This window comes from Chrysochloris asiatica, unplaced genomic scaffold (genome assembly GCF_000296735.1).
Source record: "Chrysochloris asiatica unplaced genomic scaffold, ChrAsi1.0 scaffold00007, whole genome shotgun sequence".
Taxonomy (NCBI): domain Eukaryota; kingdom Metazoa; phylum Chordata; class Mammalia; order Afrosoricida; family Chrysochloridae; genus Chrysochloris; species Chrysochloris asiatica.
Genome location: NW_006408525.1, coordinates 28823242 through 28837966, shown reverse-complemented (window position 1 = coordinate 28837966; position 14725 = coordinate 28823242). Strand labels below are relative to the sequence as shown.

Genomic DNA, 14725 nt, shown 5'->3' with positions numbered 1-14725 from the left:
GGAGGGAGGGAGGGAGGGAGGCAGGCAAGCCTATAAACTGGTGACAGGAAAGACCCAAGGAAGACAAAACAGAAGAAGGCAGATGGGTTGGAGGAGATGACTAAATTAAAAGGGAAGAGAAGAGAAACTCGGCCCTGGGTTCTGTGGACTATCTGATCTTGCCAGCTTTCAGAAATGACAACAATCACCGTCTTGACTGGTTGTCATTTAATGTCACACTCCTACTAAGGGCCACATAATATTCTCCACATACAAATGAAGATGTCAAGCAACTGGCCCAAGGTCACACAATAAAAGAAGTGGCTGAGCCTCCAGGATTCAAACAAAGACCTGTGTGAGACCAAAGCCAATACTCTTTCCAGTGGATTGTGTTGGCAACCAGTCCTGGGAGGCAGTGAATAACAACAGGTTAATGACGGAGGGGTCACTATGTGACCAAGTTCTGTGACACTCTGCGTGTGTGTGTGTGTGTGTGTGTGTGTGTGTGTGTGTGTGTATCAGGGAAGGAGAAAAAATTCACTTCTAGCCTTCAAGTTGCGTACTATTCAATGGATGAGGTAAGAAAACCACAGCATATCCTTACAGAATTGTGCTTCCGCATCCTTTAAGAAACTGGTGGGGTCAGACTCTGCCTACTGCACAGGAATCTCTTGGGGAAAGGTCTCCAGCTAGCCTTTGGGGCTTGTATAGGATTTGGTGAGAAGGCAGTCAAATGTGTCCTAAAGGACCAGGTGAAAACATCCAGCTTCCAGAGTTGGAGAAAGGATCCCAGAAAGAGAAGGAGAAAGGGGAGAGTCCTTTAAGGAATATTTCTCTGATCTCCGCTCACGCATTCTGTCCAGATTTTCCATCCCCAAGTCCAAAGTCAAGCTCTAAGCATTGCCTCTGCTGCCTGCCTTCAAGTGTAGAGACCCAGGGATTTTGTTCCACTGTTTTCTACTGGGCAGGTCCTGGTCTACCACCTCCACAGTCAAATCCACCACTCGTCTGAGAGTTTGTCATGTTGTGGGGGTTTGTGTGATGCTGGGAGCTATGCTACTGGTATTTGGTATAACAAGAGTTTCACCAATCATAGACAGAGGTCAGTGAAGTCTCCAGACTACGATTGGGAAAAGGACCTGGCAACCTACTTCTTTAAAAAAAAAAAGATGGTAAAAGCTTATGAATACCGATGGAAGTGTCTGTGTCGCTCAGATTGGAAGGCATTACAATTTTACAATTACAACTGGGGAAGAGCTATCTCATCAAAGCATAGTCAACCTAAATGGCATGAATGGAGTAAAGCTTTCAGGACCTTCATTTGCTGATGCGGCACAACCCAAACCGAGAAGAAACAGCTGCAAACATCCATTAGTAATCAGAACGTGGCATGTACAAAGTATGAATCTAGGAAAATTGGAAGTTTCCAAAAGTTAAATGGAATGCTTTTGAACATAGATAACCTTGGCATTAGTGAGCTGAAATGGACAGGTATTGATCATTTTGGAAAACCATCATACGGTCTACTATGCCAGAAATGATAAATTGAACAGGAATGGCATTGCATTCGTTGTCAAAAAATACATTTCAATATCTCTCCAGAAGTACAGTGTTGTCAGTGATAGGAGAATACCCATACACCTACAAGGAAGACGGGTTAATATGACTATTATTAAAATTTACACACCAACCACAAATGCCAAAGATGAGGAAATTGAAGATTTTTACCAACTTCTGCAGTCTGAAATTGATTAGAATGCAATCAAGATGCGTTAGTAATTACTGGTGATTGGAATGTAAAAATTGGAAACAAAAAAAGATAGGTGGTGGGGCTGGCTTTGTGCCTTCTAGTGGGTTCCAGCTCATGGTGACCCTGCATAGGGTTTCCAAGGCTGTAAATCTTTAGGAGGAGTCCTGGTGTGGCACTGTGGGCTAATGCATCAGACTGCAAAGTCATTTGAACTGCAAGGTCAGTGGTTCAAGCTCACCAGCTGCTCCTTGGAAACCCTATCAGGGTCGCTATGTGTGGGAATAGACTTGAGGGCCCTTAGCAACAACAACAACAACAAATCTTTAGGAAAGCAGATAGCCCCATCTTTCTTCCATGGTTGGTGGATTTGAACTGCTGATCTTGTGGTGATGTTGTGTTGGTAATCAAAACATCACCAGAGCTCCTTAAAGAAGGATTGTTGTTGTTGTTGTTGTTGTTAATAGACATCAGTATTTTAAGTCCTCTTCACTTTCAGTAAGCAAGGTTGTATGATCTGCATATCACAGGTTGTTAATGAGTCTTCCTCCAATCCTGATGTCGAGTTCTTTATATATTCCAGTTTCTCAGATTATTTGCTCAGTATATAAATTAAGTATGGTGAAATAATACAGCCCTGGTGCATACCTCTCTGGATTTTAAACCATTCAGTATCTGCTTGCTCTGAGCAACTGCCTTGTGGTCAATGTACAGGTTCCTCATGAGCACAGTTAAGTGTTCTGGAATACCCACTTTTCACAATGTTATCCAAAGTTTGTCATGATCCACACAAAATCTTTGCATGGTCAATAAAGCACAGGTAAGCATCTTTCAGGTATGCTGTGCTTTCAGGCAAGATCCATCTGATGTCAGCAATGATAGCCCTTGTTCCACACCTTCGTCTGAATCTGGCTTGAACCTCTGGTCATTCCCTGTCAATGTTCTGTTGCAGCATTTTAGATATCTCACCTTTGACTCCTGTGATTATTTCTATACCAATTATAATTTTGTAATTTATCACTTTACATGAATGTTCTCTTCTGAGCACCCATCTTGATTCTGTGACTGTGGATACCTTCTAGGTCCAGACTATCTCTGGAGTTTCAATAAATCCATTAATTATACTTTTATAGAATGTTTTCACTCTAGGACATACTAAAGGAAGAAGCTCAAGCTTCACTGAAGGCATTGGCAAAAAACAAGGTTCCAGCAATTGATGGAATACCCATTGAAATATTTCAACAAACAAATACAATACTGAAAGCACTGGTTCATCTATGCTAAGAAATTGGGAGACAGCTACTTGGCCAACTGACTGAAGAGATCCACAGCTGTGACTATTCTAAAGAAAGGTGATACAATGGAATGTGAAAATTATCAAATAATATCATTAATATGCATGCAAGTAAAATTTTGCTGAAGATAATTTTTTAAATGGTTGCAGCAGTACATTGACAGGGAACTACCAGAAATTCAAGTTGGATTCAGGAGAGGACTTGGAAGCAGGGCTATCATTGCTGATGTCAGATGGAGATTCATTAAAAGCAGAGAATACCAGGGAAATGTTTACCTGTGTTTTGTTGACTATGCAAAGGTATTCAACTGTGTATCATAACAAATTATGAAATAACATTGTGAAGAATGGAAATTCCAGGACATTTAATTTTGCTCATGCAGAACCCAAACATAGACCAAGAGGCTATGAGAACAAGAGGAAAATAGAAACAAGGAGATACTGCATGGTTTAAAATCAGGAAAGGTGTGTGTCAGGATTGTATTCTTTTAACATACTTATTCAATCTGTATACTGAGTAAATCATCTGAGAAATCAGACTGTGTAGATCATGACAAACTATGGATAGCATTACGAAGCATGGGTATCCTTGAACACTTAATTGTGCTCATGAGGAACCTGTACATAATAAGCCAAGGGTGGGGAACATCTGACCCTCAAAATCATTTGGTCTAGCCTGCCAAGGCAGTCCAATTCCAACCATCACATTAGGGATGAGTTAGTTAAATGTTTGACCAAATATAACTGGCTAATTTTTAAATTTATAATTTTGTATAGCCCGCAAGAAAAATAGTTCCCCACCCCTGGCATAGACCAAGATGCAGTTTTTCGAAGAGAACAAGGGGGTACTGAATGGTTTAGAATCAGAAAAGGTGTGTGCCAGGGTTGTATCCTTTCATCATACTTATTCAATCTGTGGGGTCCTGGTGTGTCTCTGTAGGATAAACACTGGACTGCTAACCATAGGTCAGCAGTTCAAACTCACTAGCCAGAAACCCTATGCACAGTCACTGTGAGCTGGTACAGACTTGACAGCACTTAACAAAAATTAAATCTGTATGCTGAGCAAATAATCTGAGAAACTGGATTATATGAGGAAGAAAATTGCATCCGGATTGTAGGAAGCAATATTCAGATGACACAACCTTGCTGGCTGGAAGGGAAGAAGAATTGAAGCACTTATTTATGAAGATCAAAGAGTACAGCCTTCACTATGGATCACACTTCAAAAAAAGAAAAAAAAAAATCTTCACAATGGATTCAATCAGCAACATTATGATAAATGGAGAAAAAATTGACGTTGTCAAAGATATTATTTTTGGGCCCACAATCAACTCCCATGGAAGCAGCAGTCAAGAAATCAAATAAGGTATTGCATTGGGCAAATCTGTTACCAAAAAAAACCCCATTAAAGTGTTCAAAAGCAAAATTGTCACCTTGAGGAAGCTAGATAATGAATAAGGAAGACCAAAGAATTGATGTCTTTGAATTATGGTCTCAATCTGGTGGAGAATAGTAAATATACTATGGACTCTCTGAAGAATTAACAAAATCTGTCTTGGAAGAAATACAACCAGAATGTTCCTTGGAAGAGAGAGTTGGGGAGACTTGGTCTCGCGTACTGCATACCTTGGCTTTTTTATCAGGAGGCACCAGTGTCTGGAGAAGGGCATCATGCTTGTTAAGGTAGAGGATCAGTGAAAAAGAGGAAGATCCTCAAGGAGACTGATTGACACTGTGATTGCAAAAATGTACTCAAATACAGCAATGATTATGAGAATGGTGCAGGATCAGGAGTGAAGTACACCCAGTCACTCTAAATTGTAACTGACTAGATGGCTCCTAAACACAACAGACTTTGCTTTATTCTCTCTGACTTGGGAAACCCTGCTCTGCTATCTCCACAGACCAAAATCCTGCCCATTCTACCTCCTTCACAAGAACTTTCCCAGTTCTTCTTCCAGGCCAGGATCGCTCTTCCTCTCAGAATACCCCAGAAGTTTTGCTGTATATATGATGTTTTCCTCATTCAATTTTAAGTCACTGGCACATAGGCTATCTTTTCATGTAAATAGAAAGTTCTTGTGGGCAGACTTAGTATCATTTTATCTTCGTAGTAACTCAGTTCTGCTTTATTAAGCAGATACCTTATTAGGCACCCCCGATGAGTGTTTGCTGAAGGAAGAATGAAAGGATGAATGAATGGACTCACTGAAGAAACGACTTTCCCAACCGTTGGCCCCTCTCAAAATTGTTGAGCCTGGAAAACCCAGTGTTCCCAGCCACGTTTTGCTACTGCCAATCAGTTCTTCTTACTCTTTTTTCAGGCCCCTGATTTCTTCAAAAAACAATCTATGGAATGGAAATGTCCAAGAATTACACTATCTCTTCTAAACCCACACCTGCATATCTCCTCCTTCATTCTCATTTCTCCTTCATGATTCATTAGACTGACACCAACCAGACAGGGACCTTCAGCTTCCCCATCCAGGTGTCTTTCAGTGAGCCCTCCTTCAGGCTGGACACTTGGGGCTGACAGACAGACTCCTGCCACCCTAGCTGGGAAGATAATTATGATGTTCATCATAATTCCTTAGCAAGTTCAAAGCACTGGCACCATCATTATCTCCTCCCACCCCCCACCCCTCACCTATTCCCTGGGGAATGCTAGAGTAGAGATTACTATGCCCACTTCCAGATAACAAAACTGAGGTCTGGGGCTTTGTCAAAGATCACTCAGGGGCTTAGTGGTAACCTGAAACTAACCAGGAGTTTATATTCATTATACCACAGACAGAAATGCTTTTATTATGTTGTCTGGGTCGTGTTTTTGTCTGGGAGAGTGGGAATGTGGCCTTCAGTTGAGTGAGATATAGAAGTAGGGAAGGTGAAAGAAAGTTGTGACCGTAAAGCTTTGTTCTCTGCAATACGGCAGCAGTTGACATTGGTTAATTCCAGGAGGGCTTACTTTGTTTTATTTTTAAGCATTACTAGATGAATGTCCTAGATTAAGGAAGGAAGACAGTGAATCTGAAGGCAACACAGACACACACACAAGATAAGCAGATGTATGCCATTTTCTCTTAAGCCCACATAAAACCAAATGCTAGAGTATGTTAGCAAGAAAATGTCAAGTTACAGCTTTTGAGGGTCTTCCCAGCTGTTAGGCCTTAGATGCTAGAAGAAGTGAGTGCCAGGTAGGTAGAAAATCATCTCTGACAAGCCCTGTTCCTAGAGTCTGCTGAGAGGTGGCCTTGTCTGGAAGAAAAGGGTTATGGGAGTTGTTTCAACCTCTGCAGCCCCCAGCACAAGGGGCCTGCTGATAAGAACATCTTTAAACTCATAGAGGCTCTGAAAGTCATAGAAATCAAGATCTCTGCAGGAGAAATTAAGAGGGAAAAAAATCCCCATGGAAATTCAACAAGTCATTTCCAAAAGATGAGGCTCAGGGACAACAGAGCTATGCTAGGTAAAGACAGTGATGTTACCCTCCTCGCCAGGTAGTCCTTGCTCACCAACCAATATGTATTGGAAACCCAGAGCCTTCTTCTCTCCCAGCTTCATCCTCTTCACCCTCCACCCACTGGTCAGCTCCGAGTTATTTCCAGCCTTTACCCCAGCACCAGCCTCCATTACTCCTTGATTCCTTGAGGCCTCAGCACCTTCTCAGTGCAACCAAGGGCTGTGAGGGATGGAAATGGGACAGAGGAACCTAAAACCTGAGCCTCCCTCCACAGCCCTCTGGGGAGCTGGGTCTGGCTCTGACGCCAAGTGAGATGGGGCTTATTGCAGGGAGTGGTGATGAGGGACAATGGGAAGGCTAGCCTGGGCCTCCCTCCTCCTCTTCCAGAACCAGATGGGAACTAGGGCTAGGGAGAAAGACCCAACTAGGGCAGCACAGGGCCTGGGCAGAAGACAGGCTCTCAGTGAATTCGAGGAGGCTGTGGCCGCTGGCTCATTTGCATCATAAGTGATTGGTTTTCCCTGCTCGTCCCTCATTAGGACACAATGGACAGTTGTTTGCTGGTGCAGCAGATCCATTTACCAAGCTGGAGGGGAGACAGCAGCGCAAGTGACTGATGAGTGACAGTGTTAAGGGGCCACCCAACTCCCCTCCTGGCTGCTGGCACTCTTGTTCTCACACAATGGGAAGAGGCCATGGAAAGGAAACCAACCCCTCATTTTCCAGATGAGGAGATTGAGGTGTTAAGAATGACTGAGGCTTCTGAGGCCAAACAGTGAGTTCATGGTAGAACTGGGCCTTCGAGAGAAACTAGAGCCTACACTCTAGATGTGAACTTCTGGTGTTGGGAGCTTTTGATTCTGTTTCTCTGTCGTCTTTCTTGTTACGTGTCTTCATTTCCATTGTCCTCTCTCCCTTGACTGTCTATCTCATTTCCTACTTCTCTGCCCCTGCCCTCTCATCTCTGTACTTTTTCCTCTTGGTTTCCAGGCAGCCAGCATAATTACCAAACTTCTAATTAATCCCTGCCCTAACAGAGGTGCATCTAGCAGGCGAGGTAGCAATTTGGAAACTGTCTCAGTGTATTTGGGTGATATGTAGGGAAAGGACTAATATGGGTTGAACCCTATTATAAAAGCAGGCACTGAGACACGGTTCCTTCAGCCTTGCATAGTAGGTGTTCATAGGGACACGGACACGGAGACTGGAGCTCAGAGAAGTTAAGTCAGGCAAGAACACCCAGCTGGCAAATCAGTTGTGTTTCTCCAAAACCTCATACCCTGACCCAGGAGCTAGAGCAGGATAGGTGGTCTGGTGGTCACTGCTTTGTAATGTCGCTCTCCTCTAGGCAGCAACTGTCTCCTTGCTCCCCTCTGGTTCCCACCCTCTTCTGAGTCCTTCTTTTGGGGTGGTGGGGTGAACTCATAGGAAGCCCAGACCACATCCCCTCCCAACTCCCAGTCTACTTCTTTGCGTGTCGGTGTCAGGCCTGCGTCTGTTTTATTGTCTCGGGGAAGGGGAAAGTCTAGGGTGAGTGGGCTGCGTCTGTGTGCTCGAACATAAGGCCTCTGGGTTCATTCTAACACTGAATGAGAAACTCACCAATTATTCCTGGGATCTCATTAATATGCAGACAGACAGCTGTTATTTGGGAGTCAATAGCAGAGGCCTTTTCTTGGGGGGAGGGGTGTGCTTATCTAGTGACTCTCCATGACTTTCCTTTAGTCTCTCCGGCTGTGGGGGCGGGGAGCTGCTTGGGAATCACCCCACCCCTCAGGGGCCTGGGGCCTCCCCTTTCTCTGACCTTCCCCTCCAGCCTTGACAAGAGGGAGTAGGGGATGGACTAGAGATGGAGGGAGAGCTGGGGACCCAGCTGGAGGGAGGGAGGCAAGCAGGAGGGGCTACACTGTGCAAAGGAAAGCCCTTTGTTAGCCAGAGGAAAGATGGCACTTAGAAGAGTTGAACCCCTTTCTGGGAAGGAGAGGTGGAGTCAAGGGAGAGACCTGTCCCAGGATTGCCTGCCTGGGTTCAAGGCACATGACCCCCTTCCTCTACCTCCTCAGCCTGTAAAACCTGAGCCTGAGGAATCAGTCAGGTCTGAGTGTTGTATCTAGGGTGGGGTCACTATGGCAACGTGGGGTCCTCACCCAGAGACCTCAGAAAAGGCAATGGGGAATGTTCATAAACATGGGGACCAAACGACCTCAGCTTCTGGATGAATCACTAAAGCTCTCTCCAGCCCCCTGGGTAAGTGTGGAGACACAGCAGTCTCCCCTTCCTGTCTCTGGCCTTCTTCCCACCTTTGAATCCCAGCACAAAACACACTCTCCAAGAAGCCTGGCTCTCTCTCTGCCAGCTCAAGAGCCTGCAAGCCTGGGTGTCTTGATGGTGAAGAAAAAGGGCTGCTATCAGTTCAGCCCCTTTCAAAGGGTCAGTGTTTGTTTCTACATCAATTCTCCTCTGAATCTTCCTAATTGTGGTGATCAGCCTCTTTTTCCAGGTTATCAAAACTGAGTTCAAACAGGTGGAGGGCCTTCACCAAAAACTTCCCAGGGAGGAAGCAGCAGAGCTAGGACCCAAACCCTTGGATCTCTGCCTCCAAATTTCAAGCTGTCCCCATGACTGGCCCTCTGGGGAAGCTGAAGTCACAAGGGGACAGCCCTGTGTCTGCTGAAGTGTTTCAGGGGTGAGACCTAGTCCCTCCTTGTCCCTTCTGCCCTCTCCCTCCTCCCTTCTGGGCTGGCTGATTGCAGAGGTTAAGAAACACTGGCAGCATGACAGCGTGATTACTTGCTTATTTCATTAAATGATTAACGAGGCTACATTGTTTCCCAAACGGGTGTCTAATTTGTGGGGGAAACAGCTGCAGAGGAGGAAGCTGGGTCTGACTCCAGCATAGCATTGGAGGGCAGGGGTGAGAGTAAGAGCTCCCTCACTCCAGCCTGCTTTGGAGGACCCAGAAGAGCCCTATTGCTCCCTCCCACCCACCCACAGGGCTCCTCAGCCCAGAGGCACAACTCCCTCCCTAGAAAAGAAAACCATCTGACCACCCAGACTTGCAGAGAGGACCCAGATCTGTTCCCAGTGGAAATGGAAATGTATTAAACTTTGGGGGGTTCCTCCTGCTGACTTATATTCCTAATTATGTTTGCTTTAGGCAGATTCTGAAATGCTGAAATACCCTTGCAATGGCAGGGAAGGGAGGTTGGGAGAAGAGATGCTAACTTAGGCAGTTGTAGGTTTGAGCCTGCATAGTTCCCAAGAAGTTCAAAGTGGAGAGGTCACAGGGATTGGCCTAAAATCCCAACTCCCTGGTATCAGCAGGTCCCTGTGGGGAAAGGGTCAGCCCTGTGGGACTAGGACACCCACTTAGCTATGTCTCAGGGTCAGTGGGGATGGTCTCAGGTTGCTGGGGTGGAGTTGCAGGGTTAAGACCCAGTGCTCTCATAATCTTCAGGGAGACTTGCTGAGAAGAACCAGGATAGAAGTCCACATAGGAGGAGGAGGGGGGGAAGGGACTTCTAATGGGACTTCTAGTGGGTGTGAATTTCCTTTCCTCTCAAGACTAAACACCCCCCCCCAACTCCCCCTGCAAAGTGAGAGAAGCTATTTAAAATAGCACATCTCAGAACCAAGTCCTCCAACCTCCAACACCCCATCCAGGTAACTGTGTATCCAAAAAACAAATCTGATCACTTCTTACCCTGTTTGAAAGCCCCGGTGGTTCCTCTCAGCCTCAGAATGAAGTACTGAATTTCTCTGAGGGTCCTGCAGGGGCCTCAGGGTACCTCCCCAGCCTGATCTCCTGCCCTCCCAGCCCCAACCCCTGTGACACCATGCTCTTCCTCATTTCCACGTGTTTGTACATACTGAACCCTCTGTCTCCTCTTCAACCTTCACACCTGACTCACTCCGAGGGAGGGATGCTCTCCTGCAAGCCCCTGCACCTACATCCCTCCACCAAGGCGCCTCCAGCCCTGGGGAACCTCTGTTTCTGTGGTGCTGACCTCCAGAAGCTCAGAGATGAGGAGTCCTTTCTGTCTCCCCAGCCGCTGTCTGGCACCAAGTAAGTACTCAGAGCATATCTGCTGAATGAATGAGGTGGGGTGGGCTGTGAATTAGGGTGAGATCCCAGCAGATGGGAGGCTAAGGATTATTCCCTCCCAGAGTGTGTCTGAAAGAACTGGGGGGCGGGGGCTAGAGGAGGGGGCAGCCTGGGATGGTTCCTGGGGGAGAATGTCACCGAAAAGAGGCCAGTGGGACTAACGCCAGGGAGGGAATACAGGACAATCTGAAACCAGACTCCTGAGAAAACAGACCATCACTGTCCTTCCTGACAACAAGCGCTGTGGCCGTTCCCTCCACCAGCTTTCCTTCTTTAGGGGGTGGGGGTAACCCTCAACTCACAGCTAATACTGCCCCCAAAATCCTCAAGGAGCTCAGAATAGAAGGAGGACTATAGTCCTTGCTCCAGCCTCCCAGGAAACTCCAGAATCAAACTCCCATGCCCTTGGGAAACTTCACCCCACTGAGAGCCACCACACAACCCCAGGTCCCTAGCAGGCTCCTTGGGGGGTGGATGGTGGTGTGTGTGTGTGTGTGTGTGTGAAGATGGTGAGCAAGGGGCCTGGCCCACTTTAGCAGGGGACCCAGCTGGGCTGAGTAACCTTGAGTAATTGCACATCAATCTACACAAAAGCCCCCTAAGGGCCTTAGGATTGTCCAGTTCACTAACTAGGAGATACATCCTCCGAAATATCTCATTCCCCCAGACCTCTGGTTTCTAAAAGAACATGGCTGAAAGAACCCATGGCTTTTCCTCTGCTGCATCTGTGTATGCAGACGGAGAAAGTTCTTCCTAAGGTCTAACTCTCCTTCCTGTTTCTAGAGACGGGTTTATTTTGAAAAAACAAAATTAAAGCCACAGCCATTTTCCATGGACATGGGTTTTATTGGGGACTTTGGGAGAAGGGAGGGAGGCAGACAGACAGACGGGGAGGGGCTTCTTCTTGCTTTTTAATTTAGTGCATGTTGCCTGGAGGTTAGGATGGCTGAGGTTAGGGTAAGTGAGAGGAGTGGAACAGAGACCATAGGATGAACTCTCCTTAGGGAAGGAAGCTAGGACCAGGATATGGGAGCTGGGGAAGGGGAGGGAAGGCACTCTTCATTTACTGAGACTCAACCAAGATCACTACTTGATGTCAGCTGCCCCATCCTAGCTCATGCCCCAGATACCTGTCCCTGGAACCCCCTTAACTTCCTATAGAGAAGAAGGACAAGGAAGGAAACAGGGAAGGGTGACACCTTTGCCCTCCAGCCCCTTTCCCAAGAGAGATTTGCCCATAGGCCCTGCCCTGCCCCTCTAGCCAGGGTCAGGAAGGGTAGGAAGTCCAGGTACCAGCAAGTGAACAATTGTGTCTGTCAGGGCCACCCCACCCCTCACATGAGGTTGCAGCTTTTGGCTCGATCCTTGTGTATCTCGCCCTCAGTTCCTCGGTCTGGTCGTCCTGACAGCTGAGTGGATCGCTGTAGTCCCCGGCGTGAGTCAGTACGACGCAGCTGCCTATGCCCACGGCCAAGGGACGCCACTGTGGCGACATGGAAAACATCCCTGACGCTGCGCTCAGAGGATCTGGAGGAACACTCAACATAGGACACGGCCCCCACCTGCTTGGCCAGCACACTGCCCTGGAAGAGAAGTTTGTGGGAGATAGTTAGGGGCTTAGCTTGTAATCTTAGTAAGGGACTTGGTAACTGTAGGCTGGGTAGGGGCTGAAGATGGGCAGTCAAGAGGCTACAGCAGCGAAAGAGCCTAGTAGGATGTTTTCAAGTCAGAAATTGAGGTCTAGGCAGGGATCAGGTTGGAGGGCAAGGGTCCCACCTGCTCATGTGTCACAGGGATAAGCCTCTGCTTGGACAGCTCCCTCAGTGTGGCCAGGTCAGTCCGCATGTCCAGTTTACAGCCAACCAGCACAACCTTGGCATTGGGGCAAAACTCCTGAGTCTCCCCCTGCCACTATTTGGGGGGAAAAAATAAGAGTTATGGAGAGGTAGAGAGAGACCCATGGTAAAGAGCTCTTGCTCCAGGCTGGGAAGACACCCGTCCCCCCAGCAGGCAGAAATCCTGCACCACTGCGGAGTCTCCCTTGTGAGGAGAGGTGGGAATGGCAGGCTTGGGTTGAAAGCAGACTAGGGTATGCAGAAGGGGAGGAAGAAGAGGACTGGAGTGGGCTGTAGGGTTAGGGCTCTGCTTCTTCCTCAGTACTATAAACATCTACCAACCCTGAACCTTCTGACTCCCACCCCCTTTCCCAAACTCTTGCCTGGGAACAAACCAATCCTGTCTGCCCTCCCCTCCTAGGCCTGGGAACCTGGGCTGTCCTAGCTGACTTTTTGTCCATTCACTACGGGCTTTTCTCATGGAAATAGAGGCTTGGAGAGGAGGCCTAGGGGCTTTCCAGAGTTCCAGGATCAACATTCCCACCTCCTGTATCTGGGGACTCCACACCCAAGGAGATGCTCCCTCCCAAGCACTGGGGCTGGCTCTGGGGACTTATTTCCTAAGAATTTCACACACGTCCAGATGATGCCCATGCCCACATTGTCAGTACTCTGGTGCCCAATCCCCTTTAATCTAGCTATCCTGCCTCTACCCCCGGGCTCTCCCACCTTCTTGAGGACACTATCCAGTGTTTCTGGTCGGCTAATGTCAAAGCAGATGAGCACAGCATCCGAATCAGGATAAGCCAGAGGCCGGACATTATCATAGTAAGAAGAACCTGAAGGAAAACCGGGAAGAAGGGGACAGAATTCAGTCCTGAGAGGGTGAGGGACCTTAGGAATCCTGGCCAAGGGTTGTGGGGAGTAGAACAGTCAGTAATTTGCATAAACTAGTCTGTGTTTCTGCAAGGAAGTGGAGCAGTGGAGGTAAGCAGGCAGGCAGGGAGGGAGGTTAGATGGCAGGAAGAACTTCCTGTCAGAGACCAACACAGCTCTGCTTCCCTAGGAGTTTCTCTGAGAGTAGTGATCCTTAACCTTTCCTAAGTCTTGGACCCCTTTAAGAAGTTCATGAAATCAATCCACATTCTCAACAGTTTTGCGAGTCTGGCCTCTGAAAGGCATCTTCAATCCTCCAGGGAACTCCAGTTTTGTTTTTTTTAAAAAAACCTCCCCACTTTGCAGGGGAGAGTTCATCCATCTTTTCAGTTCTGTTTCTCATTCCCTGTCACTGAGAGTCTCCGGTTCCCTCTCCATCCACCCCCTCAAAGAAATTCTAAATGTCTTTCTTAAACCTAGTCTTAAGAAACATGTTCCCAACCAAAAGTCATCTCTTCCCAACTTTCCAAGATAGGGGAACTGGGAAAGCTGAGGGGCTCAGAGAGTGGGCTTTCTCAGCAAGTTCTGCCTCAGTTTCCCTGCCTTTAAGCAGAACATTGATTCTCCTTCCTCCTAGAATTGAATGGATGGTCTGGGCTAACGTGGAACCTAAGGATCCAGTTAGGGGAGAGGTCAGGGCAGGGCCTTCGAAGTAGGGATGACCCCGAGGGACTTTACTACCTGAAGTGTCCCACATGTTGAGTTCAATGCGACGCTTGTCTATTTCAAAGCTCGCTGTGTAGTTCTCAAACACGGTGGGGACGTAACTCTGCAGACGCAACGGGGATGGGTCAAGATGAGATCCTGTCCCCAGTCACAACCCAGGCAAATGTCCTCCCCACTCCCACACCCAAGTTGGTCTGGGGTTGGATAAAGATGAGATCGTGGGAGCTGCTGCCTCCTGAGAATCACTGCCAGGTTCGCAGACCCTCCTGGTCCCTTCATCCTCTAGTTCTTCCCCTCTTCATGCCCAGGACCCCCCACATTTCCCCAGCGTCCTACTGAATCCTCTAATTCTCCCAAACCCCATTCCATATCACCCTGCTCCCCAGTTCCTCCCACCCCATCCTCTGCAGTCCTTTCAAAGCTCCCAAAGCCTCTCGTGGTTTTCTGAGCCCCTCTCCCTCTTCCCTGGCTACCCCGGCACTCGTTTCCATCTATCCCCCGGGTCCTTGTCACCCACCCCCGCGCCCTCAGCGCTCTCCTCTCATGCCTCGAGTCCCTCACCCCGGGATAAGCGTCCTTGGCGAACACCTGCAGCAGTGCCGTCTTGCCGCACTCCGCGTCGCCCACCACCACGATCTTGCAGCGGCCGCTCTGCCCCTCCATGGTCCCGGCTACGCGCCGGCCCCCCGCGCCGCCCCCC

At 47.8% G+C, this 14725-nt stretch overlaps 1 protein-coding gene across 1 annotated transcript; it reads right to left on the bottom strand.

Annotated features, from left to right (window-relative positions):
- Positions 1-11922: 11922 nt before the first annotated feature.
- On the bottom strand, positions 11923-14688 carry RND2 (Rho family GTPase 2). Its single transcript, XM_006832699.1, has 5 exons — positions 14587-14688; positions 14041-14128; positions 13153-13262; positions 12365-12499; positions 11923-12171 (listed from the first exon to the last, which is right to left on the bottom strand). Exons 1-5 carry the CDS (start codon positions 14686-14688, stop codon positions 11923-11925), a joined length of 684 nt encoding a protein of 227 aa, XP_006832762.1.
- Positions 14689-14725: the final 37 nt, after the last annotated feature.